At 40.1% G+C, this 27,236-nt stretch overlaps 2 protein-coding genes and 1 long non-coding RNA gene across 5 annotated transcripts in view; 2 read left to right on the top strand and 1 right to left on the bottom strand.

Moving 5' to 3' along the window:
* slc22a23b (solute carrier family 22 member 23b) overlaps positions 1 to 2,332 on the bottom strand; it is a 28,712-nt gene extending 26,380 nt beyond the window's left edge. The window contains exon 1 of the mRNA XM_023954389.2: positions 265 to 2,332. Within this exon, the coding sequence (XP_023810157.1) occupies positions 265 to 684 (420 nt within the window). The 5' untranslated portion in view covers positions 685 to 2,332. The remainder of the gene's footprint in view (positions 1 to 264) is intronic.
* LOC105353965 (uncharacterized) lies at positions 1,031 to 14,538 on the top strand. 2 transcript variants are annotated; one of them, XR_013655590.1, is made up of 4 exons: positions 1,031 to 1,165; positions 12,175 to 12,259; positions 14,118 to 14,272; positions 14,398 to 14,538. It is a non-coding gene; the product is annotated as an uncharacterized LOC105353965 (long non-coding RNA). The 2 variants fall into 2 exon arrangements; XR_002289999.3 differs by lacking the exon at positions 1,031 to 1,165 and having other exon boundaries at positions 12,121 to 12,259.
* Positions 14,539 to 19,764: 5,226 nt separating this feature from the next.
* The window catches only part of dspb (desmoplakin b), a 47,428-nt gene continuing 39,956 nt past the window's right edge, over positions 19,765 to 27,236 (top strand). For both annotated transcript variants that reach the window (XM_078946145.1, XM_020702546.3), the window contains exons 1-5: positions 19,765 to 20,279; positions 24,346 to 24,430; positions 24,834 to 24,955; positions 25,043 to 25,196; positions 26,520 to 26,645. In XM_078946145.1, coding sequence (XP_078802271.1) covers positions 20,035 to 20,279; positions 24,346 to 24,430; positions 24,834 to 24,955; positions 25,043 to 25,196; positions 26,520 to 26,645 — 732 coding nt within the window. In that variant the 5' untranslated portion in view covers positions 19,765 to 20,034. The remainder of the gene's footprint in view (positions 20,280 to 24,345; positions 24,431 to 24,833; positions 24,956 to 25,042; positions 25,197 to 26,519; positions 26,646 to 27,236) is intronic.

A 27,236-nucleotide genomic window follows, 5' to 3' on the forward strand; every position in this document is an offset into this window, starting at 1 on the left:
CAGATTTCCCATAATTCACTGCTGTGGATTTGACACAAATGGAGAAGTTTGTGGCGAATTGTTTAAAGTCCCCGTCGTTTAAAATGTGCTGAACCGCTGTAAGTCGTGCCATCACAATCCTGCACACGCAGCTCTCTCATATCGGGGTCAGTGGGTTACTTAGTCAGCTGCGCTTTTCTGTGTTGTGATGGGGAGACTGATGGCGAACAGAATGTACTCTCCGCGCGGCGGCTGTGGTGCCTCCGTCCGCCCGTCTCTCGTTACCTTGGTAACCACGTTCTGCCTCAGTCCCGTCTGCAGCTCCAGCTTCCACTCCTTGCAGGAGCACGGCGGCTCCTCTCCGCTGTCGTTGCCTTTGAATTGGCTCGCGGGGGCGCCGCCGCCGCCGCTCGCCGACGCCAGCGGAGGAAGAACCCCGGTCCAGTTGCTGGCGTTGCCGCGCGGCTGCAGGCACGTGCTGTTTGGCTGCGCGAGGAGGAAATGGTCCGAGAACTGGCTGAAGCCGATAAACAATGCCGGTATCCAGGTCAGAATCACCAGATGCTTCTGATGCCTCCCGAAGCCCCCCAGAGATGGCAGCACGCAGCCGTCGATGTGCGGCAGCAGCCGGGGCACCGGGCGCTCCAGCGGGGTGAAGCCGTTCTCCGCCGGGTGGTCCTGCGCTTCGGGCGGGCCGCCTGCCATCGCAAAGCCAAAGCCCCCCCCCCCCCTCTGTCGCCCTGCGTGCACCCTCTCTGTTCAGCCCTTTGTCACAATAAGGACGTCCAGGGGGGGGCAGATTAATCCGGGATGTGACCAACAAAATAACAATCTGCGGGAAAGAAGGAGTATCACCGAGCAGGCGCCCTCATCAAGGCGACCAGGGGATGTCCGAGCGCATAGTCAGCTGGAGAGGCTCCCGGAGGGGGCTGGCGCGCTCACGAGCACGGGCTTTGTGTTCCATGCTCCGACGGTCGGATACGTCCGTGCGCGGCTGCAGAGAGCCAGGACGGCGGCAGACCAAAAATAAAAACAACAAAAGAAGCGGCGTCCAGATCCTCCTCCAAGGAGCGCCACAGGTCTCACACCTGCCCGAACCCGGCCCCCCAGCGAGCGCGCATGCCTCACCTCCACAGCTGTCCCCAGATCATCACCGGTGCGCTCCGAGCTCGGGCGCCGCCGCTCGGTTTGTACTCATCTGATTTGGTGGGATACTGAGCCGGTGTAGATTGGGGGGGGGGTGACCAAGCCCCGCCCTCCCCGCCGCGCGATGCGATTGGAGAGCCCTCAAAGAGAGACTGCGCCAGTGACGGGCATCTGCGGGCCACAATGGCACCCTTTTGTGCAGCCTTCCGCCGAGCAGAAAGCTCCTTCTTTAGTCATTCATGCTTTTCACCGAAGCGGCAGGAATTCTGGGGGGGGGTGGAAGAGAGCTATTTTTATTTTCCACACTCGAGTGTTTTCATCGAAAATCCCACAGATCCGTGCGTCACGCGCCCTTTTTCATAAACTACATATAAATAGATTAATAGGAGACAACGGGCTGTTTTTTTTTGGGGGGGGGGGGGGGGGGTGATGCTCTGGATTCAGACGTTAGAGGGCGACACACGATCACTAAACGTGACCAACAAAATGAAAAACTTAATTGGACGTTTTCATATAATGAAAATAAATTAAAGGTTTTGTGCGTCCAGAAAAGGAGATCAAAGCTGCTCCCATGATCTGACACAATGACCTTCAGATGTATTTGAGTGACAGCTGTTAGCAAAGCAGTCAAAGGAGAAGGAGCTACTCATCCCTTACCTCGTCTTCCTCAGACTCTTCTTGTTTGTGATTACTGATCCACTTTAGTCCATTCCTTAACCCTTGTGCTGTCCGATGGGGTCTAGATGACCATTGACGTCTTCTCCCTACCGTAGCAAAGGTGGATGAAGGTGGAAAGATTTCATGTAATCCATGGACACCAGTGAAGATCACAAATCATTGAAGAAAAAAGGTTCAGTGCACTGTCTTGTGGGTCTAGATGACCCAACTCCCAATGTCAAAGTGCCTAGGATAGCACAAGGGTTAAACACAACCCTGTCCACTAATAAAAGTTTCATTCGATTAACTTAAATAGCTCAGTTGGTTAATTAAATTATTTGGAATCACACTTGCAGGCCTGTTTCCTCACAAACATCACGATGACTTATTGCAGCCACACCCTTTAAATTGACGTTTATGTGTGGAGGAACAGAAAAGAACTTAATGAGAACAATTCTGTCACAGAGGAGCCATCAATCTGTTTCAGCAATACGAGAAAACAGTTTGGGGGGGGGGGGGGGGGGGGGGTAAAATATGAAAAAATATTAAAAGAAAATGTTTACCAAGTACTGCCAATCTGGAAAAAGAAAAAAACATGTTGGGATAAGTTTTTTCTTAACTTTTTGAAAAAAAATTAAACAGTTTTATGTCAGAGTACCTGATCTGACATTTAAAACATTTTTAAAATAAAACAATTATGTAAAAAAAACATAAAAAAACATGATTTTTTATTGCCCTTAGCTGTGATTCTAAAGGGCCATTGAAGAAAAAAAATATTGAAGTAAAAAGAAAAAACTAGCGGGTGAGCACCTAGAAATTGCATTGCGTGAGCTAATTGAGTTTTACTTTGCTTTTTGACTTTTCTACAAAGAGATTGCAGCTTTGCTTGCTTACCGTCACAATTACATCATCTCTGAACGTCATCTTAAACGAGTTTGAAAGTCATGTGCTTTGTTTCAAAAAAGGGTCCAAATTATATTTGGCATTGGATTCTTACGACAAACTAAAGTCATTTGTTATTTGTATTAATGGCTGTTAGTAACTGGTGAAAAAAAACAATTGAAGTATAAAAAATAAAAAAAACTTTTTTTTTTTTTTTTATACTTCAATGGCCCTTTAGGGGCTCCGTAGATAATTTTGTATTTGTTTAGTGGGGGGAAAAAATCGTTAACTTTTTTTAAACATTTGTTTATATATGTTAAACTCGGATCAACTTTCTGACCAATAAGGTTTTTGTTTTTTTTTAGATTTGATTACATTTTGGTTTTTAAGGTTAAAGCACTCTGGGTGGCATTATCAAACAATTTGTATTCTTGTTTTAAGAGACATAATTTGATTTTTTCCTCGAAATAATTTTTTGTCAGGTAATTATTTTTTCAAATGGCATTAATCTTCATTGTCTATGTAAATTTTTAAGGGTTAAATTTGCAGTTTTGAGCTAAAAACGGAACTAAAATTGTTCATAAAGATGATTGAATGAGTGATTGATATGAAGCGGAGAATCAACTGTTTTATAAAGAATCTTAGAGAGGTATAGGAGATTGTGGAGATTGTTGGGGTCTGCCCAGTGGCTTCCTAAGGGTTTGACAGTCACAGCAGCAATTTAGGAAAGATTCCAGTGATAAAGGAGTGAGTTATCCAAGGGAGATGAAAAGAAGAAGAAAAAAAGAGTGCGAAATTGACCTAAGTTTTGCTGACTTACATGTTTTAAGTACCAGTAAATCCACTAAATTCTCATAGCAAATGAAAACAAAAATATAAAAAAAAGTGCAGCAGAGAACGCTAAAACTAAATGAACACTTTACAAATCAGCTGCTAGGGACAAATTTGAATTTTAGTGGAGGAAAAAAGAGACAAAAATATGATAACAAGAAGCAGAAAACAATTGGTGGACTCTTAAATCACTCATGATACTTTTAAGCAAAAAGAACAGAGCTTTAAATGTTTCTTCCTGCACAAATAAGAAAAATAGCATCCACCTGTCAGGTTACACCTGTTCTCCAGCAGCTCCATTGGCTCCCAGTCACTTATTGCAGAAAAAAACAAGACATAGCTTTGGAGGTCATTCACAAGCTTTTGCTTCGTTCCACTCTGATCTCCTCCACTGTACTTGCCCTTAGATCGTCCTCAACTGTCTATCTTACTGTCTTGTCTATATGCTTCACATAGGGGAAAAGTAATTTGCCCCTTTGCCCCCTGACTTTGGATTTCCCTCCTTTCCAATATTTCACACTTTTAGTCGATTTTTACTCTTTTAGCCTAAAATTTTCTGTTCAGGTTTTTGTAATCTTAACAAGTTTTTGAGTCTGATTTGTTTGTATACTGTGTTTTTTTGTGATTTTCGTTGCACTTTTATCAGTGCAATAATATCGAATACCTGAAATGCATCTAACTAACTAAATAAATAGTTATTATCTATACATGCAGGTTCTCCTATTTTTGTTTTTGCAGACTTTTGGCTTGTCTGGCTTGGTAGCCGTTGAGGCAATTTCATGTTCAAATTGAGTTTTGTGCACAAAATTCTTCTCTATTAAGTATTTGCAACAGCCAAAACCTCTAATGCAGGATTTCTTTTTGGAAAAAATAAACTGCATCCACTGCTGACTTAAATATTCTTTCAGAACCAGAAGCATGGCAAAATACAAACAAGAAAAAAAAACACTTTTTAATCATCTTGATAGTGGTCCCTTGTTTATTGCAGGTGCTATGTTCTAAAAAGTTAAAAATAACCTGCGATAGATTACATCTGCAAAAAGGATTCCAGATGTTTAAGGATTGTGAAAACCCTCACTACACACTTTATACACTTTTCTCTTACAGACTTTAACATTTTCACAATCTTCTCTCTTATTTGAACTCACAACTTAAATCTTTGTAGAAAAATAAGTCCAGTATTTTAGAAAAAAAGAGTTGTGTAGAATTGGCGAGCAGATTCTGTACTGCAGACACAGCAGGGAGGAGGTTGATCAACAAGGTCTGGAGCCAATCTGACTTAAAACACAATGATCTGTAAAGCAGCAAGCAGCAAGTCCACAAAAGGTGAACAGCGAGGGACCACAGTATGCAGGAAATTTCTGTCTTATTCTTTTTAAGCAGCACAACAGACACACTTACAGACTTCACCAGATAAACCCCCAGTAGTCTCTGAACTCACCCGGGAGTTTGCCAAGAACAACAGCTGTTCATAATGACGTAGGAATAACACCGGCCCCCTCCCATTAGTATAGTTTCCTTTTAAAAATTATATGTGAAAATTTCATAAGGTTTTTAGCTTTGAAATTTTGGGTTTAAAATAAACACGGAAGGGTCATACCCCTTGGAATAAATCCTTGGGACTTTGAGTAAAGTTTTGTCTGTTTTTTTTTTTTTTACAAATTTCATTTAGAATTGACATTGTCTTTGTTTTGTTTGTGGATTTATGCATTTGATATTTGTTTTATAAGATTAAAATGGTTTGATCTTAATTCCTGCAGTAAGAGAATGACAAAATTGACCACTTGGAATTGAGTTGTTTGGACAGTTTTAGGTTCATTGTGGAATTACTGTGAAATAAAATCAAACATATTATCCGTAAAAAGATTGATATCAAGAATTTCCACAAAAAAGTTTAGAGATAATTTAATAGAGCAAATTGTAAAGAAGAAAAAAACTGTGCAAAAAGACTCCTAAGGGTTAATCAGTACACTACCAAACCCTGCTCTGGGTTGTACCGTCCCCTTCTTTGCTTGTTATTGTTCAAAAGTTCTTTTTTAGCATTAGAGGATCAAAATCTAAAAAAAGTTACGCACTAAATTTGAATAAATATAGTGTATATAATAAAAACAAAGCATTACAAATATTCCACTTAAAAAAAAATCCTAGTCTCCTTTAAAGAAAAGGTTTCATGTCATTTCTCAAATATCTGGGTTGTAAATCTGCCTTTGTGGTATTCGCTTGAAACACAAGTTTTTATAACTTGGCTGCAACTTTTGTTGACCACAATGCAAACAATTGACAAAAATACTGGGATTAGATTAGGAAAACCTTTACTGCTTTTGTACCGTGTAAGATGAAACTGGATTGTGATACAATGCGATGCTTTATAGCAGAGTACAATGAGACTTGGTCTGTCACAAGCATCAAAAGTAAGATAACTTGATCCAGCATTCAAGGTTTGCCTTTTCTCTGACAGAATAAACCAGAATCATAGAAAAAAATAGAAAAACAGCATAAAACTTATCTATTGTCCACAAGGAATTGTTTATAAGGTGATCCTGGGCATAATGTCACAATTTAAAACCTGGACTGAAAGAATTTCTCTGTATTTCAGGAGGTGAAGCATGTGACCACTGACCCAGATAGGTTCAGGTATCATGTGGCCCGCTTCTGGTGGCGCCTTCCTTCCATCCACCGTCCTGCACCGTATCTGCACCCCCCTGGAGGCATATCCATGACAGCTGCAGCACAGATACTCCTCTGTGAGAGGATCAGGGAGCTGTATTAGCCCAAACTTTACTGTTCCATTCCACCGTGAGCCAAAAAGACAAAGATATAAGAGCTGGAACTTAATCAAACAGTTCTCTCCCCAGCTCTAGGTGATTGGCAGTGTTGTAAATTTGACTGACAGCAAGCAATTAACCCGTGAGTGTATGAACCTGAACAACCGGTTAATTTGAATTTCCTCAAGCGACAAAGGACAGTTGTGTGTGTGTTGTTTTTTTTTGGTTTCTCTTCTTGTTCACACACTCACTCACCTGTGCAGTTGAAAAACTTATCCAAACATACTGTTTAACTAAAAGAAGGTACTTTTCAATGAAGTTTGTTTTTTTGTGTTGCACTATAAATTTGCATCATTGGAGCTTTAATTTCCCAGGGTTTGGTAAATTTGCTAAATGCCAGTTGATGCATTTATTGCATTAAGGTGAACCAAAAGTTAATATTTGTCAGAATTTGGTTCTCATCAACATCAGACGCCCAAATATGACTTGGAGCAGGTCGTTTACGTTAAGTTGAGAGCAGTCAGGCCTTTGTATTTGAAAGAGTCAAGGAAACAAACTCCAGACAGAGCAAATATTGATGACTAAATACGACAAATTTGTAAAACCTCCCTTATGAACTTTAGTGTTTGCAAAATATCTTCCTATTTTGTGCATTAAAATGTAAAACCTGTGCATACGCATGGGCACTATTCTCCAATTTTAAGGCTTTTCTGTCTTTTTGCACCATCTAGTCATGCAGGTGCAGGGAAATATGTTTCCGTGGTATTCCATTAGCCTTCTATATATGTATATGTATATACCCCCTCCGCGGGTGGTTTCTCCTCCAAGCTCGGGTCCTCTACCAGAGGCCTGGGAGCCTAAGGGTCCTGCGCAGTATCTTAGCTGTTCCTAGCACTGCGCTTTTCTGGACTGAGAGGTCTGAGGTCTTTCCAGTTATCTGTTGTAGCCACTCCTTCAGTTTGGGGTTACTGCCCCGAGTCCTCCAATTACCACAGGCACCACTGTCACCTTCACTTTCCATGCTTTCTCGAGTTCTTCTCTGAGTCCCTGGTATTTCTCCAGTTTCTCATGTTCCTTCTTCCTGATGTTCCCATCACTTGGCACTGCCACATCCACCACAACGGCTTTCCTCTGTTCTTTATCCACCACTACAATGTCTGGTTGGTTCGCCATTACCATCCTATCAGTCTGGATCTGGAAGTCCCACAGGATCTTTGCCCTCTCATTTTCTACCACCTTCAGAGGTGTTTCCCTTTCGACCATGGGGTTTCCAGTTCATATTCTGCACACATGTTCCTGTATATAATTCTAGCCACTTGATTGTGGCGCTCCATGTATGCTTTACCTGCCAGCATCTTACACCCTGCAGTTATGTGCTGGATTGTTTCAGGCGCCTCTTTGCACAGCCTACACCTTGGGTCTTGTCTGGTGTGGTAGATCTGAGCCTGTGGTAGATCTGGTGCTCAGGGCTTGTTCCTGAGCTGCCAGGATGAGTGCCTCAGTGCTGTCCTGTAGGCCAGCCCTCTCTAGCCATTGGTAGGACTTCTTGATTTCAGCCACTTCAGTTATGGTCCGGTGGTACATCCCATGCAGGGGTTTGTCCTCCCATGAGGATCTGTCCTCCAGCGCTGTATCCTCTGCTCTCCATTGCCTGAGACATTCACTGAGCACACTGTCAGTTGGGGCCTTGATCTTGATGTACTCATGCATCTTGGATGTTTCATCCTGGATAGTACCTTCTGCGTTCACTAGTCCTCGGCCTCCTTCCTTGCGGCTAGCATACAGTCTCAGGGTGCTGGATTTGGGATGGAACCCTCCACGCATGGTGAGAAGCTTTTGTTTCTTAACATCTGTGGTCTTTATCTCTTCCTTTGGCCATCTTATTATTCCTGCAGGGTATCTGATAACTGGCGGTGCGTAGCTGTTTATTGCCCGGGTCTTGTTCTTGCCATTGAGCTGGCTTCTCAGGACTTGCCTTACTCGTTGGAGGTATTTAGCTGTTGCAGCTTTCCTTGTTGCCAGCTCCAGGTTGCCATTTGCCTGTGGAATTCCAAGGTACTTGTAACTGTCCTCGATGTCTTCTATTGTTCCTTCTGGGAGTGAGACCCCTCCTGTGTGGACTACCTTGCCTCTCTTTGTCACCATCTGGCTGCATATCTCATTTTTAAATTGCATTTCTGAGAATTTCTTTGTTCAAATCGTTGTGAATCAAGAACAGACAAAAAGCTTTGAAAAAGCTTATAGCTTTGATATAGATGCCTCTGTCAGTGAGCCACAAAGTCTCTGCTCCATTCCATTCTGATGCATCCACTTGCAAACAAATAGATCTATTTATGTCTCTTCCTCGTCTGAGCTGACATCTGGTTTAAAACTTAACTGCTGGATGGCATTTGGGGTGTGAGCGCCTGTAGGCTGGCAGAAGGAGTACAAACTAATGATGGGAAATGAAGAAAGACTTACTCCGCCCACAACTCAGAGGCGAATTTCGAAAGAATTGCTGCCGCTTCGATTAAAAAAGGGGTTTATTCAGACATACCTCTGGTTTGTCAGAAGATTCATAACCCCTGTTGTTAAAGTAAAATATGTCCAACACAAGAGGCCTTCAGTTCTCATCTGTTTGCCCAGCTGTTGGACAGGACAAGTTAAGCATAAAAATAAAAAATAAAAAAAATGACATAGGTTTTTGGATTAAGGCTAAAAACAGCATAAACATAATTAAAACTACTGGAAAAACTTAAAATAGATAAAAGGATGATCAGAGTGGGACTTTAACTGCTGTCTAGATCAGAATTCAACTCTCACCTTCCGATGAGCCAGCACACCCCAAATGCCAGCTTTACCCACTATCACTCAGTGATTTTTGATCCATCCTCTCCATGCCTGAAAATTGCCTTTAAATGCTCTGAAGGCTTTCACAGGCCTGGCAAGATGAGACAGCCACTCAGACCGTGGAAAGACAAAGCATAATTATTAAACGTCTCCAGCACTTCAGTGAGCTGTCTGTACATGCAGCCGTCCGGGCTGAGTCTGCGTGATGGTGTAAACATGACGCTCTGAGTGGAACCCTGGGTATGTTCAAAGGGTGGTGCAGGTTGTTCTTTCCTGGGGACTTCGCTCAGGTGAGCCGTGGGCACTTCATCAAATGATTTCCATATCAAAGTCAAAATGACAGGGTTAAGAGGTTGAGAACAGGTTCTGACAAATAATATACTGGTTATATACTGTGCAACTTAATGATCAGAGTAAAACCAGATTTTTTATGGCCTTGAATTGCTGACATAGATGCAAAACAACGCATTAGGCAGAAAATTGGCTTAATTGAGATGATAGTTACTGCTGTATACGGTTCTCTACCCATAGGGAACCGTAAAAAAATAAAAAAAGTGTCTTAAAATAAAAACTGCAAAAGGCCCGTAGCTTCATGGGTGCAGTAGACAACTCTTTGCAGGGTTGCTGGAAAAGTCAGGTTTAATCAGCTAAATTTAAGTTGATAAACCCAGAGCTTTAGCTCCAGTTTCAACAGTCTTTCAACTACCGCAACTCTTTAACCATTGATCCAACTAACATAATTCCAGCAGATTCTGGTGTGGAGAAAAGCACTTTGGCACTGATATGCAACACTTTACGTTGCAAATCCAACATGCAAAGCTGCTTGTCTCTGCGTCAAAAAAAATCGGATTCATGTTGATCGCGTAACAGTTGAAGAGTTACAGTGGTAAAGGGTTAAGCTAAAGCATGGTGCAGAGGTACAGCAGTCAATATCTGACAAGAAGTTCACAGGTTCCATTCCCGCCCTGCCCTGCCCGTGTTGAGGTGTCTTTGGGCAAGACACTGAACCCCACACTGATCCTGGCGGTTACAGGTTGGCACCAGTGTTCAGCAGCGGAGTTGCCATCAGTGTGTGGATGTGTGTATGAATGGGACTGTGACTGTAAAGCGCTTTTGGCCTTCGAGGAAGGTAGAAAAGCGCTATGTAAAGTATACACCATTAACGATTTAAAGCGTTACCTCGGCGTTACCTCAGTTAATCCCAAGGTAGAACTTCAAAGGCTTTTACACGTACAGTCACAGCTTTTTCTGTTACACGTCAATTAAAAGTCCCAGAGGCAAACAGTCTGAGGCGATGCCAGAAATATGCCAGACCGGATCAACACAGGCCACAACAGGTTCAGTTCATTTTCTGCACACTGCGCAGCTATCTCATGTCTTTCACATCTCTATTTCCACCTGCATTACCTTCCAAAAAACTCAGATTTGTTGTGAATAGGTTTTTGTCTGTTTCTCTTGGGTTTCCTCCTTTTTAAGATGAGCAGTTTCAGGCTCGTTTGTTTTGAAGTCAGGTTGGATGTACTTTTTTACAATCACACAGACAGACGCGGAAGGATTTGTAAACTTACTGAAAATAATGTTCTGCAACTTGTGGGAATCTGTTGTATTTGTTAAAAGCCCGATGAAGTAAAAACCATCAATGTTCAAGCTTAGGACATTTTTTTAGAACAAAGAAATATAATCCAATGAACTGTACTTTCACTAAGCTTTAACTTTACAAACATTAGTCACTAAGTATTTTCAGCAGGCTCCTGTCTACTTAAAACTTTTACTCGTTAGATTTACATTAAGTTTTCTTCACAAAGCAGACATCTGTGAGGTAAAAAGTGACAACTCTACAGCTGTGTTTGTGCTCAGAAAAAAAAGGATACATTTAAGAAGTTTAGAAAAAACGAAAAGGTTGGATTTTGACCTTAGACCTTCCCTGTTGTAAATTCATATCACAAAGAGAAATTATTTAGCTAAAAATCCCCTAAAATGATGATGTCTTCAAATTCTTCTATGTATTAACCAAATCTACACATATTGGATTCTTGGTCTTTCGCTTTACTGTTACGGTTTTAGATTCTTTGCTTTTGTGTTCTGGTTCTATTTTGTTCTGTCACGTTTTGAGTTCTGTTTCCTGTTTTATTTTGAAAGGTTTTCTGTTTTGTTGTTGTTTCGAGTTTTGCTTTTGGTCCCCATCTGCCCTGAGTGTTTCCACCTGTGTCTCGTTTGTCTGTATGGATTTAAGTCCTGTCTTTCCCTTCCTCTTTCCCTTCCATAGTTTTGCTATTCCCCTTTTGAGTATTACGAGATTCAAGTTTGCTGTTTCTCCATTTCTAGTGTTTGGAGTTTGCCTGCCTGCTCAGCAGTGTTTTTGTTTTCGTTTATTTTAGTTATTAAAGACCTGTGTTCCTGGAACCTTCTGCCTCCCCCACCTCTTTGCACCTGGGTGCTTCGCTTAACCCCGTCGTAACAGATACATGTGTGATTTACACAATTCATAAGTGTTTCTTGCATTTGTCATTCGTCGATGTGCGCAGATGTCCATGGAGGGTTTCGGCCGACATGACTTTACATGAATTCGACTTTGAACTGTTCAAAATTTTTGGTCATTTGAGAATTATATATTTTCTGCATATTTAACGTAGTTTATCTGCAAATATTACGCAACTCTAACACAATTGTGTTGCAAATTTGTGGCTTTCCACGACCGTTCCTCGTATTTCTAACAGACTTCTCATGCATGTACCACCAATGTATAACTTTTATATCATGTACACGGCGCACATCTAGTGGGGCAAAAAAGTATTTAGTCAGCCACTGATTCTTCTTTTCCTAATTTTGTCTCTTATAATTGAGGTATACCAAAAATGAAAATTACAGGCCTGTCTCATCTTTTTAAGAGGGAGAACTTGCGAAATTGTGGGCTGACTAAATACTTTTTTTGCCCCACTGTAACTTCCTTGTTTATGGGGCTTTGGTGCAGTTAAAAAAACATTCATTATTGTTTGCATGTGTGTGAACACTCAAATGAGCTGCACACATCTGCATGCATGTTAAAATAATGCATGATATCTATTGCTTCTGCAAATCCTTAAAGGTGCAAACATAATCTGCAAACAAAAGGATGGCCTTCAGACTTCACACAATCTGCTTCAGAGGAGCGGATCATACTTTTAGTGCAGGTAAGACAATAATGTGTTATGCATTGCGTTTTATTATTAGTTTGTGGAACAATTAAAAGGTTTTTAGATCCTAAAAAGTTTTGACAAAAATAAAACTGGATCAAAAAAGCATTTTATTATATATTATATGTAACATCGTGATCAGCACTTTGGGTCTCCTTGATTGGTGGTGGAAGGTGCTCTATAAATGAATAAATAAAAGGAAATGTAATAATAAACTCCTGCCGTTCTACAGAAACTATGTCCTAGAAAACGACACAGCTTTTTTAAATTTGGCTAAAAATGCCATAGTCATAGTTTAACCCTTGTGCTATCCTGTGACCCCACCCTTACATTGACGTGTTCTCCCTACCATGACAAAGGTGGATAAAGGTGGAAAGATTTCATGTAATCCATGGACACCAGTGAAGATCACAAATTATTGAAGAAAAAAGGTTCAGCGCACTGTCTAGTGGGTCTAAAAGACCCAACTCCCAACGTTAAAGTGCCTAGGATAGCACAAGGCTTACAAAAAACACTTGGAATGCTTTTAAAACAGATCAATAGATTAACGGAGACTTTAAACCGTTTCCTCTGAGACTCTGGACATTGTTTAAGGATTCTTAGAAATAGTTTAAAGAAAGAATACATTTGAAAAAATGGTTTAGGTTGGTTTCATTTCAGCATCTTCAGAAACCTTTGAAATTGTGCAATTTGTGTCCTGTCTCCACAAACCAGGAACTCACCTGGAGATGAGTCTGGGTGGGAAACTAAGGCTACACCTCACACAGACACCCTGACATTATTTGACACACCCTTCAATGAAAGTCTGAAACATTCACATTCAATTTTTTTAAACATTCTTTTTTCTGAAAAGACTAGCCATGCAAAAGATTATCCTCTCTGTTTTAGCTGATCTGTCCTTATTAAAGCAACAACTTCTGCAATATGGCTTCAGAACTGACACACAAAGATTGACTTTTAAAACGAATGCTCCGTGTGTTTTGAAGGAAAAAAAGACGAGAAAAAAGATGCCCTGCTGGAATGTTGTCTTGGCGTGCTCTTCGCTGCTTCTTGCCAAAGGGATAGGCAAGATAATTTTGTGGGATCTCCGTTTTTTTCTCTGAGAAAATTAAAGCTGTTTTATTACCTTTATGAATCACTGACAGAAACTCCAGAGCATGTCAAATCTCTGACATTTGAAGCCACAGCATTTTCTGTCATCTCCCAAAAATTATTTTGAGTCAAGCTCTTCTTCACAAAGTCTGCAATGACTTTAGGAAGACTGATGTAAAACAGATTTTTTTATATAAAAAAAAAAAAAAGATTCTTAACAACATCTATGTTCCCCTGTCTGTTTCTTGCACTTTCTCGGCTGCATGTTCATACACATAACTAGCGTTCATACACATTTACAGATGTTTGATACATTCTTCAGAAGCTGTCTGAGGAATGTGTTTGCATTTGATTCTGTCCTGTGGGGAAATGTATGCTTGTCAGTTGTTAAACCTCATAACTGTTAATGTTTTGCAAAGTAGCTGTATTGGTGAAGTTAATAAATAAATACAAAAAGTAGCTTAGACTCTTAAATATTTCTCAACTGGATCACAAGAATCAAGCAAGCAGTTGAGAGAATACCAAACTTTATCCTATCTGATCATCTTTTGAGCTATTTTAAAATAATTCCCAGTGGTCTTTTAATTATGATTATGTCGTTTTTAGGCAAAAAAAAAAGAAATAATAATAACTATGTTGTTTTTCTAAGACAGGTTCTGCAGAGCAGCAGTAGTTCATCAGAAATTCACCCCTAAATTGTGGGTGGGACTGTTGCTGCAGAGTACGCCTAAGCCCTTCCCATCACCCATCTGTTAACTTGTAGCTTACAGCCCCTCACAACCTAACAATACCGGTGCAACAAAAGCGGCGAGAATGTCATGGTGCTTGGCAGTTCACCTCCCCCTCCCACAGCTCTCCTTCCCCGCTGATTGGAACCAGCTGATCTTCATCTCCTCATCACCCTGCCGGCCTTCATAAGTAAGCTTCTCACCAGTATCCAGCGCCAGTCCGTTATACTCACTCCGGTGCTTATGCCTGGCCTTTTAGTCTTAGCTCATGTTATATAGTTCATGTTACTTACCTCTCCTTGTATTCACCTTCAGGTTTTCATCCATTGGTCACGCTGGTTCCATGCTGGTCCCGCTGTCCTCGGCATCCACGCCTCACCTCAAGCTGGTCCCGCTGTCCTCAGTGTCCAAGCCTCGCTCCCTCTGGCTCCACGGTCCGACGCGTCCACGCGTCGCCCCCTCACCCTCATCAGCTCAAAGAACATCAGGATCATTCCACGGAGGAAATAACTTCCACATTCCCTCAGAAACTGTATTTACTGTTGGTAAAATAAACCTTTTCAAGTTCATACTCGCCGTGAGTTACTTCCGGGTTTCAGCATCTGGGTCTGTTACGTCTACGACGTCATGACAGAGAGATATTGGAGCTATCCAGGGAGAAGTTATGGCCTGCCAGCTGTAGTTTCTACATCACACCTACAAGCTTTATCAAATGGCATTTTTTGTCTGTTCCTGATTCACAACGATTTGGAGGACGAAACGACTCAGAAAACCAATTTTGAGATTGACTTTCAATTGGATTTATACAGCCCCATATTACAACAACAGTCTTCTCAATGGGCTTCATACCGGTAATTGTCTAAGAACATGAAATCGGTCAAAAAATTGAATATCTGATTGCTAAACTAAGTAGACTAAACTAAACTGGGCATTCCTGCCCTTAGACCCTAAAAACAACAGATTCTGGAAAAGAAGAAACGAGAGGAATGTCCTCATGAAGGACGGATCCTCTGCCAGGACGGACAGGCAATGTACCAGGATTGTTAAAGAAGAATTAGCTTATCTAACTCTACAACTCCATGTTCAAATAGTGTAGCAGATGGGGTTTATCCAGATGGAACAAGGGGACGGCTGGGGGCACGAGACAAGCCAGAGATAGGTATGGCGGGGTACACAGTCAGGTACAGGAGCATGGACGAGCTAACTGGAACCTGAAATCACTCCCGCTTCCCCGTAGGGGAGAGGGAAAGAAAGACATCACATGAATCACACTGCACCGAACAGAGGCAGGGAGAACTAAATGATAAATAAATTATCAAGAGTAGAGGAGAGGAGAAGTTGATAAGAATAAAGGACAGAACCCCAGAGCACCATACTTTCCCCAGCTTCAAACCTCTGGCAGCCTAACAACTAATTGGTTGAATGCTGTAAAGCATTCAACCCTTTGTTTTCCTCTTATGCTATCTTCCGCTGTTTTTCGGCACTTAACTCCTTCTACAATTTTCAACCTATTTTAACCATTCAACTATTAAACTGTTCAGCTCTTTCAGCTTATTACTGCTATGACTTTTGGTTTTTCAAATCCTTGAACTTTTTAAGATATTCCAGGATTTTCCAGGATTTTTTCTCCATTGAAATACATGGAGAATTTTTCGTGCAGAAGTTCACAGTTAAACTACTTCTACAATTTTTCACCTATTTTAACCATTCAACTATTAAAATGTTCAGCTCTTTCATCTTATTCCAGCTATGACATTTTGTCCTTCAAATCCTTGAACTTTTCCAGATATTCCCGGATTTTCCAAAATTTTTGCTCCATTGGCCACACCTTTGCTTCTTTAAACAATTGTAACTTTAACATTCTTTTGGCTACAGACACTATTCAAACATTAAAATGTTCACAAGGCTTTGGACTTTAATATAAGGCTCAAAATTATTATGGGATGGCAACACCACTTACAGTTTGGCGGCCATTTTGTGCCAAAATGTGAGGCAATTTTAAACTTCTTCAAACTTTCACCTATTTTAACCATTCTACAATTACAATGTTCAACCATTTCAGCTTATTCCTTTCAGCTACGACTTTTGGTCTTTCAAATCTTTGAACTTTTCAAGATATTCCAAGATTTTTGCTTCATTTAAATACAAGGATAATCTTTGAAAACCTTTGTTTCTTTTAACCATTGTAACTTCAACATGCTTTTGGCTAGAGACACCGTTCAAACATTTAAATGTTCACAAGGCTTTGGACTTCAACATAGGTTTTGAAATTATTATGAGATGGCAACACTACCTACGGTTTGAAGGCCATTTTGTGCCAAAATGTGAGGCAATTTTAAACTCCTTCAAACCTATTTCAACCATTCTACTATTTCAATGTTCAACTCCTTCAGCTTATTCCTTTCAGCTATTACTTTTGGTCCTTTAAATCCTTGAACCTTTTAAGATATTCCAAGATTTTCGCTCCATTTAAATACATTGAGAATCCTTGAAAACCTTTGGTTCTTTCAACCATTGTAACTTCAAGATGCCTTTAGCTAGAGACACCGTTCAAACGTTAAATTGATCACAAGGCTTTGGACTATAAAATAGGTTTAGAAATCATTATGGGATGTCGAAACAACCTACTGTTTGGTGGCCATTTTTTGACCAAATCTGAAGCAAATATTGCTTATTGATTAAACTTCATCCATGGCTGGAACTGAACATATTGAAATTCACTGGATCCGTACGTATAAGGAATGTGGGCGTGGTTAGCAAACAAACTTCGTTGCTAAGGACGTCCAAAGGTTTACTTTTTCCGATTTGTCTGAAACTGACGTTGATTGGTTCGTCATCCCCAGGCGACCCAAACATAAAATAGTTGCTATGGAGATAAAATCAATAGAAAAGCCGCCATTTTGAAAAAAGTGGATTTTCTATCAACTTAGAACATGTAGCTTTTACCAATAGGATACTCTCAAACAATGTGTTTCTTTGAGTCAGTTGATGATACTGATTCCAATGCTAGCACTTTATCCATTTTAGCAACATCTTCAAATTTTCAACAGTTCAACCATTTTTTCAACAATTTCAGCTTTAATGCTTAACTCCTTCTACAAATTTTGACCTATTTTAGCCATTCTACTGTTACAATGTTCAACTTTTTCAGCTTATTCCTGCTATTATTTTTTTCCCAAATCTTTGAACTTTTAAAGACATTCCAGGACTTTTGCTTCATTAAAATACATAGGACATCTTATCGCTTAACTTCTATTACAGTTTTTTGCCCACTTTGACCTTTCTACTTTTAAAATTTTGACCTCTTTCAGCTCTGTTCAGCCATTTCTTTAGCAAATTCAGCTTTCATTCAGCAATACAGCATTCAACCCTGCATTTTCTTCTGGAAATGCAGCTCTTTCTAGTTGTTATTGTTATTAATTTGAATTCAAACATTTTAATCGTAAGTTGCATACACTATGGAACTTATTAACTTTGCAAATGACCTCCATCATGAGAAAAATACCACAAGAACATGTTAAAAATACTAAAAGCACAGTTTTCATCAGAGGGGGTCTTTAACTTTAAATCTGTTTGTGATTGCGGTGAATTTGAGCTTTTGGCATATTTGTCTTATTTTGGTGATACAGGAAGTGTCCACCATGTCAGCTCAGACATGGTAGGCTCCGATTGTGAGGCAGATAAAGACTCCACTTTTCTCTTGGTGATGCTTTTAAGCAATTTAAGTGAAACCTTTCAGGTTTTTGGCATTTTTAACTGCCTGCTGACAGGTTTCTACAGAAATTTAAAGTCTTTGGGTCAGAGGGGCATAAATGAAGGAACAGGGCATGTCTCTGCTGGATGAGAATCAAAATGTCTTCTTTGACCAGTTTCTGTGATTTATAGTTCATTCCTCATCAGAAGATTTACAAGGGTTTCAGCTCTCTTTTGAGCGATTGACAAACTTGTTTTCCCTGTGAGCCTCACCCACTAGCAGCAGCCAAGCTGAGTTGTAACCTGCATGAAATGTGTTCTTCCTCTGCTGTTTGCCTCGGAGCTCTTCAACCTCTACAGAGCTGTCATTTGCAGAAATCCTGCTCTACATTGATGTATGCATTGTAAACAATGCCAAACGTATCTGCTGTAATTTTATAAATATTTTACACAAAGGGTGACTTTATATGTTCATCAAAGAGCTTTCACGATTCATCATGTTCCTGCAAATTATTCTTGCAAAAAACCATAGCAGTTTTGTGTCTTTATGAGCTGCAAACTAAAAAAAAAATCATATTAAAACTTCATTTACTTACACTCTAAATTGAAACTACAAAACATCCAGAAAAAGACAATTTTGTAAGCTTGAGATACATTTTACATTGCCCCAGTCATTTGCAACAAAATGTTGTAAAAGAAAAAAAAAAAAAAAGAATGAGACAAACTGGAAAAAGGAACCACAAAAAAGAGACATTCTTTAGTATTTTCCTGCCAATTGGGCAAAGCTACCCAGAAGAATTTCTCTGTGTCTGGAAGTTCACATATGTGATTATTTTGTTTGCATTGTTTAGATCACTGATTAGAGTCTACATTTAAATTTTGACATAACAGTAACTTTATGTTGGGCCTTCAGAAACTTATTGTGTTTTACTCCAAAGTTTCCAGAAGTTTCTGCAATATTAATCCAGTCCTATTTTCCTTTAACACTGTTTAAAATGTACTTAATTCTGTCACAGAAATTGTTAGATTTGCCAAATCTTTTGCCTATGCTGCCTTACAAGTGAAGAGAGGTGTAAATATATATTTTTGTGACTAATTTGCAACAATGCAAAACAGAAAATGAAGTAGAACTTTTGTAGTTTGTTGCCCTTCACTATTTTTGTCCTTTAGAAAGAAATCTAACACAGTGTAACAAAACAGGATAAAACAAAGAAGGTTAAAAACACCTCGATGTGCAGCATCTTCTGTATTCTGGGGGTCTATTTGATTTTTTTAATGCATAGCACTTCAGTGTGTAATTTATTTAAACTGCAAGCTGAATTTAAGAAATGAATATTTATTTCAGCTGATTGTGAGGTGCATGGTGGGGCAGTGGTTAGCGCTTTCACCTTACAGTGAGAAGTCCTTGGTTTGAATCCCAGCTGGTTCCTTTCTGTGTGGAGTTTGCATGTTCTCCTCGTGTGTGGGTTCTCTCCATCTTACTCCCACAGTCCAAAAACATGCTTCGTATGTTAATTAGTGACTCTAAATTGCCCCTTGGTGTGCATGTGTGGGAGTTATTGTGTGGCCCTGCGACAGGCTGGCAACCTGTCCAGGGTACCCCATCTTTGCCCAACTGTAGCCAGGACAGGCTCCTGTGACCACGTGACCCTGAAAGGGAGGGATATAGCGGATTAAGAAAACAATCTACATCAGTGTTGCATGCTCTAAAATCAAATTAAAAAATAAATATAATAAAAATATAATAAAAATAAGGGGAATAATTGAATTCTGATGTGAGACCCTATTCTGCATGACTGGATACAACTTAAAATAATTAAGTTTCTGAAAATCGAATCTTTAATGTTTTGTTTGCACAGGAATTCAGTGTCATCCCATTTTCTCCTAAATTCCCTAACACCCCTGAGGTTGTGGGACCTGGGAAACGCCCTTTTCCCTCTAGATTATTCTACTTTCCCCATTACTGTTCCCTCTTTGACATTTGTCCCCGCAGATAGTTCAGAAGCAGGTGAGCCTCGCACGCACGTTTGCGCCTCCAGCTGCATGTTGATGGGAGTGGCAGTAAGATGATTTTGGAAGGGAGGGAGTAGGAAAACTTTTTTGGGTTCAGTGGAAACAGAGAGGTGTGGTCTCCATCCACCCAAAAAGCGCAAGTCTCCTGCTCGCTGCGCGCAGTGTGCAGCCGGGGGTCCCGGGACAGGTGAGGCGCAGGAGAGACCCGCGAGCCGCGGCTGTGAGGCTGCCCCGCAACAGGACAGCATGAGCATGTACGGCTCCCAGCACGGGCTCAACATGAGCCGCAGAGCAAACTCCAAGGGCGACCTGACCAACTCTGGGGGGTACCATTACGCACGGAGCGACGTGGGGCAAGGAAGCGGGAACGGATACGAGCCGCACATGGATGGACAGATGGACAGTCACAGAGTCAGGAGGAGCTACACCGTCAGAACCAGAGGCTCGACTGGAGTGAGTTCCTCTGGAGAAAGGCCAATGGGCGAAATGAGGTGGGAAGGCATGCATTATTACTTAAATGTTTCAACTGCGCGTGTCTGAAAGCTGAACTCCTTTAAATTATTCATCTAACACAGAAACACTTCAAACGTTTGTTTGTGCATTAGCTCTTATCTCTTAAGTCAGTTTGTTAAATAAATGGTGACTAACTCCTCTCCCAAATCCATATGCAAATACACTCAGAGCTGGAGGACAAAACAAGATCAAACGCGTTGGTTCAGTTTTTAACTTATTAACTACGGAAGCCGAGAGCGAACATGCTTGAAAACATTTTGTAATCCCGAGATTCTTGAGTAAAATGCAAAAATGTATCTTGTTGTTTCAAGGTATCATGATTTCATTTCGAAAAAAATAATAATTTTCTTTTCCAAAAATAATAAATAAAAGTGGACTGGTTACACCGAAAACAAAACTCGTTTTGCATTTTCTGTAAAAAACTTGCAGTTCTGTCCAAAACAAGGAACTGCAATTCTGTTTTTGTCACCTGAGGAAACCTTTGAGGCGCGTACATGAAAATGACAGGTATGTTAGGAGGCTGACGACTGATTTAGGTAGAATCAATTGCTCATGCTTTAAGAATGTTATTGGTTCTGGTAAGGGGATCATAAAGAGTAGGAACGCCCCCCACTTTAAAAAACAAACAAAAACAAACCAAAATAAGTGCAAAAATTATTTAGGTGGAGATAAATTGTGAAAAAAGCAACAAAAGAAAACAAAAAAAGGGCTATAAATGTTGTTGTTGTTTTGATTCAATAATATATTCATCTCTATAAATAATGTTGTTATATTTAGACAACGACATTATTATTCCGCTATCCCGGGATAACAGCTTATTAACTAAACCTTGTGCTATCCTATGACCCCACCCTTACATTGACGTGTTCTCCCTACCATGACAAAGGTGGATAAAGGTGGAAAGGATTTCATGTAATCCATGGACACCAGTGAAGATCACAAATCATTAAAGAAAAAAGGTTCAGAGCACTGTCTAGTGGGTCTGGATGACCCAACTCCCAATGTTAAAGTGCCTAGGATAGCACAAGGGTTACAAACGTATGCAGTCGCTCTTGGCTTCCGTAGTTTGAAGAGTTCTCGCTCTATTTGCCCTGAACAGGAAAGATCCCCGTTAATACAGCGCAGCTGCACAGTGATTGACGGTTTAGCAGGCTTTTATTTTCGTATATTTGGGTGGTAAATCAGCGTTTTCTCTGCGCCGCAGATGTTTGCTTTACAGCGCTCTGTGAACTTCTGACCTCCCTGACTCTGCGGTGTCCCCACGTTTCGTTCCAAAGATGTCAGTTTCAGAGTGTACCCTTCATAAAGCAGTTTGAGGGAAAACACGTGACACAGGTTCCAGGAATGTGGGAAGTTTCTGGAGTTAAGTAAAAAGACATGGCCCTTTGTCAGACTCTGCAATTAAAGTAATTATTGAAAGAAAAGGAAAGTTATATAAAAAGCCCCTTGCTGTAAAAACGGTTCACATTGAGCATTTTGATTAAATGCATTTTCACCTCAAATTGTTCTTTTGGGGTTTTTTCTTTTCCCCCCTTGAATAACTCGACGTAATGGTTTGTCTTTTGGAATTATATTATATTGTATTGTATTTTTTTAGGTAAAATAAATAGAAAAAGTTGATGAGTCACCTTTTGATAGGATTTTACTTTTTACACTAAATACAAGAGTTGATGAGTCATGTTTTGATAGGACTTCACTTAATGCAAACAATAAAAGTATAGAAGAATAGAAAAAACTGAACGAGTCATCTTTTGATAGGATTTATTTAATTGTACACGTAAACTTTTTAAAAGACCAAAAATGTGTGTAAACAGGTTTTTGTGTGTATATCTTTCTCTTTTTTCCTCTTTGAATCCATCACTCCCATGAAACCTTCCTGTGTTTATTTCAGTTGTTTGTCAGTCCAGGAGTTTTTTAATGGTGTTGAACTGAATTCCCCTTTTGTATAATACAGTTCAATCAAAATCTTGATTTTAAAGGTGATTCATGTTTCTACCTTGATGTTGGAATGACAGAGGGAGAGCTGCTCTGCTGAGTAAGCCCTTCCTCTTATAAATTACTCCTGCTTTATGTTTATTTCACATGTGTGTCTCAAAAATATGGAATGAATTCAGTCTCAATAATCAGAAATGCACACAACCAGTTTCACAAACACACACTCTGAATCACAACTTTAATTTTACCTTACCCTGCAATATAAATTTGGAAATGCACTGCACACGTTGTGTTTAACACATGCACACTGAATGTTTCACACATTTAGTGTGCCATTCGATTGGCCGAAAGCAAGCGCGGCTGCTTCGCTAAAAAGTTTGACTGACAGATTCATTAGCCAATGGTGACATTAGTTGACCTGCAGCGTGAAGGTAGTCTCAATATTCACCACAGAGAAATCTCTCACAAATGTGGGGAGATTCTAACCAAGCGACTCCGCATTTTAAAACAGCATTTGGGCTCATTGTTAAAGGGGGTGTGTTTGTCACTTGGGGGTGGAAACCTTTCTGGTTGATCTGAATGGCCAAAATTTGCTGCTCAAATTGAGTTTGAGCAGCAGTTTGCAGTTTGAGCGTGCAGTTTTAAAAATGCGGGGTCGCTCGGTTAGAATTGCACTTGCGCGGTCTTAAGGTTCACTCGCTCAGTTCCTGAATACGCCCGCTCAGTTCTCTTTACGCCCTTTCACTTTATGGCAGAGATGAAACGCCATACCTGTTGTGCATTTCTGAAAAATTTATTGGGAATTTCTGAAGAATTGTTTTGTGAAACAGAGTGCACGTTTTTTAAGAAATACTTATTGTGCATGTGTGAAACCTTTAGTGTAAAACACAACGTGTGTGTTTGTGAAACACAAGGTGTGCATTTGTGAAACACAATGTGTGCATTTCCAAATTTACATTGCACCTTTTCGAAAAATTACAGTTGTGAATCAGAGTGTGTGTTTTGTGAAACAGGTTGTGTGCATTTCTGATTATTGAGACTGAATTAATTCCAAACAAAAATGTTATTTTTTTGGCAGGTATTATATAATCTCTTACATAATCCTTTCTGTGAAGGATTTTTAGACACTGACTTATTAGTAATATTGCTATCTTTATTAATCCATTATTTAAACAGGAACGTTTCTTTGAGATCCACAGATCCCCTTTTTTAAGAGTCCTGGCCAAGAGGCAAATTACTACACAACCTCAAGACATTTTTCTACTATTAAAACAGTAAAGACAAAAAAAGTGATTTTATTTCCAGGTCCTTCTGGATAACATCAAACTGAGTCAAAGCTGGGAGATGTGGTTGTTGAATTGTCCTGTGCATAGAATTCCAGTCCGTAGGAGCCTGATACTGAAGACTCACAGCCCAATGAGTCGTGTGAGCTGATGAGCTGCCAGAACAGGCCAATCCAACGGAAGACTAGAGTTCTCAGTGATAAGTTTATGGACCACAGTTTGTTACAAAACATAAAGAGGCATGACAAGCCAAATCCAACATGTGGACAGCCTGGACTGGGGCATCTGTGTGGAAAATATCCCCTACACAGGAGGAAATGTTGGAGCAACAAGTGTCGTCTTTGTACGGAAATTAAAACACAACTTATTTGTGAAATAGAAACTTAACTTGAGATGCAGCTATTTTACAATAGAACCAACAGAAGGGTTAAAAGACAGTCAGTCATCAATTTGTTTGAAAGCACGAACAACTTCAATAAATGAGCCATCAGGAGAGACAATAGGGGGAGTGTTCTTCTACATTATTTTAATTTCATTGTATGTGTGACAGTGGCAAATTATCTATCTGTCTGTCTGTCTGTCTGTGCTTGTAATTTGGGATTTAATATAAAAGATCACAAACAGGGTTACAAAAATAAAAGTTTTGTGAATTAAAAAAAAAGTAATTGATTTTGATCTTTTCATGGATTTAGTGGGGCTTCCCTGTAGATTAAAATATGAAAAAAAATGTCTCATTTTAACCCTAAACGAGATCATGCAAGTGTGTTTGTTCAGTTTGACCGTGATGACAAAAATGCTTAAAGCTTGACTTTGCTGCCCTCTGCAGTGCTTCCCCGCTCAGCCAGAGGGCTTTGGCTCTGCAGAACCAGTGCCACGAATACCTGCTGAAAGCAGAAGCCCACATTCAGTCCGTGAGTTGTGTTTGTTTCCCTCTTTCCCACACTTCAGGGTTGAGTCAGTGTGGTTTTTAACGGAGAAGGGGAGTACATGCTGCTTCACCCTGAGAAAGAATGACAGAAATGCGTTTGCGGCTTCAGCTGCAGAGGTAAATAGAAACAAGAACAGAGCACTTTGTTTGGCTTCTAGGTGGATCGTCTTGAGAAATAATCTCACTGTCGGTCTATTTTATGATGCCAAAGTGAATTCTGGCTGCAGTAGCTGAAACCACACACCCCACCTCTATTTAGATGACAAACAGTTATCACATAGTGTTTATCTCTAGAGGTCATGAACCCAGCATCATCCAGCTTGAACTTATTAAAGCCATTCCTTCCATTGGGTTTTAAATTTGTTTTGTTCTTCCTGCCTATTTAGGGTAATTCTCCGAGGGAGGCAGACTTCTGTATGGTTAAGGCTCGAGAGGCAATTGACAAGCTGAGGAACTGCGCCATGGAAATGACTCAGATGGGCCTCAACAATGAGGGTGTGGTCAGAAGGTGAAGAAAGATCCAGGTTCTGTTCATTTTATTGTTCCGCCTGCAAGTGGCTTACGACCGTTACTTCTCTTCCCATCAAACCTGCAGCGTGGATATGTTCCGGAATCACCTGATGGGGCTTCAGATGGCCCTAACAAGCAGCGTACCACGCAGGAGGAGCCTTCGCGGGAGCTCTGGAAGCAGGGGGGAGGATGCCCTCAGGAGCGTCGAGGATGCCAGAGCTTGGATTGCACAGCAAAAGGTAAGCGTGAAAGCAGTTTTGTTGTCTGTGGGGTAGATTTGCCAAGGTTGCAATCTGCATTCACAGATCTAATGTTGGGATTGGCTCCAGCAACCCCTGTCACCCAACTTAAAAAAAAAAGGTATAGAAAAAGAATATGCCTCTACAATGTCCCTCCTGAGCTACCGTAGAAACACAGCGAGGGGCCATGATTGAGGCCTGGTAGAGGTATGGGCAAGGGGGGGCAACGTCCCCATAACTGTCGTGACTGCCCTTCTAATGGGATGGTCCACAAAAATCTACATTTAACTAAAGAAACGGAAATAAAAAAGAGCCCCAAAAATAAAATTAATGTAAATAAATACAATAAAAAAAATAAAACAAAAGAAAAATGCAGAAAAGACCATCCTTTAAATAAATCCAAAAACCAAAATATAAAAAAAGACAAAATACCCCTAAAATAAAATAAATAACCATTTGAAAAAGTAAAAATAAGACAAAACAGACAGATGGACGTAAAAAGAAAAAAAAAACATATGCAGCCTAAATATGGCACAAAGCAGTGTCTTTCTTGTGCCCGTCCCAAGCCAGGTTAATACAGAGGGTAGTGTTAGGTAGAGCATTCAATATCAAACTTTTAAGTCATATCATAAAGATCAATGGAGAACACATGATGATGGCATGGTTTTCTAAGCATTTTAGAGGCTTGGAGGGATTTAAAAACTCCAAACTCTCAGCGTATCTCAACATATTCTACCGGCACCCCATAATGCACCTGTCTAAATCTGGGCTTGGTTATGACGATAATCCATTCTTGCTTTGATATCCTTGCGAATCTGCAAATGTGAAATGATTGCACATTGATGGTTTAAAAAAGCCCCAAATCTTTGAGATCTGATCTTCTTTACAGAAGGTAAATTTGCCCCTAAGATTCATAAACACATTGGAACAGACCAAACTGATCTGCCTTTTTTTTTGTTTGGCAAACAAGAATCCAGTGTAAACTTTGAAATATTTTGGGGGAAATAGTATCTTAAAAAGACATTTTATCCATTCCTATTGATTTTTTTTAATGGAATGAAAACGTTCATATATTCATTAAGAAAAAGTTAAATTTAAGGTGTTAGTATAAAAATTGTTATACAAATTAATTAAAGCTCCACCCTGAGATAGGGTTCACAAAATGAAAGACTTCTACTTCTACTGGTCCAGACATGTTTGAGAATCTGAAGTTACATTACTTTCTGCTGCTCAGTCCTCCATGAGACCACTCAGATCACACTGACTGATGCTTTTGGAGGTACTAACATGTTGATTTGAAATCCCTGTTGCTGTGTGTTCCAGCGTCTGATTGTGACCTCGCCGTTCGGAGAAGACACTTCAGCCATCGACCGGCAGCTCATCGCTCAGCAGGCTTTTCACAGCTCCATCCAGACTAGCCCTGAGGTACAACGGGCCAGAGAAGAACTGGTAGGTTCTGACTGCTGTGCAGGTCAGATTCAATCAGATTCAACTGATGCAAAATCCTTCAATCCTCTCCCGGTCAGTCAGTAAGGGTGAAAAGGGCAGGCGAGGTCAGGAGTTGTTGAAGTTATTTAAATGACAGTTTGTTGGCTTCTGTGGTCAAACCTTAACCCAGACAATCATTTTATTAAAATAGCTTGATACTTTTTTTTTTTAGTTCAGCAGGCATCCACATTTTTTGCTGTTTTCTCTCCTAATTTAATTATCGTTCATCGAATAAAAAAAACAAAGTACCCAAATAAGCTCACCTGCACACCACTTTCAGACATGCACAATGGAGCAGATTTCTGCTGCAAGCATTGTTTGACCATTTCAAAGTGGACACTAACAGCAAAAAGTGTGAAAAAAGCAAAATACATTTATATGAACAGATTATTAAGACTCTTGAAATTCTCCCCCAAAAAAATCTGTTTTTTGATCTGTTAAGGTTTAAATTAAGCTTAAATTTTGTTTTGATTTTGGTGCCGTCCAGCTGATATTCTATAACATTTTTATTTTCTCTTTAAAAGATAAGGTTTCTCAAGTTAAAAGCACAAC

The sequence above is a fragment of the Oryzias latipes genome, chromosome 4 (genome assembly GCF_053564925.1).
Source record: "Oryzias latipes strain Hd-rR chromosome 4, Olatipes_Hd-rR_3.1".
Taxonomy (NCBI): domain Eukaryota; kingdom Metazoa; phylum Chordata; class Actinopteri; order Beloniformes; family Adrianichthyidae; genus Oryzias; species Oryzias latipes.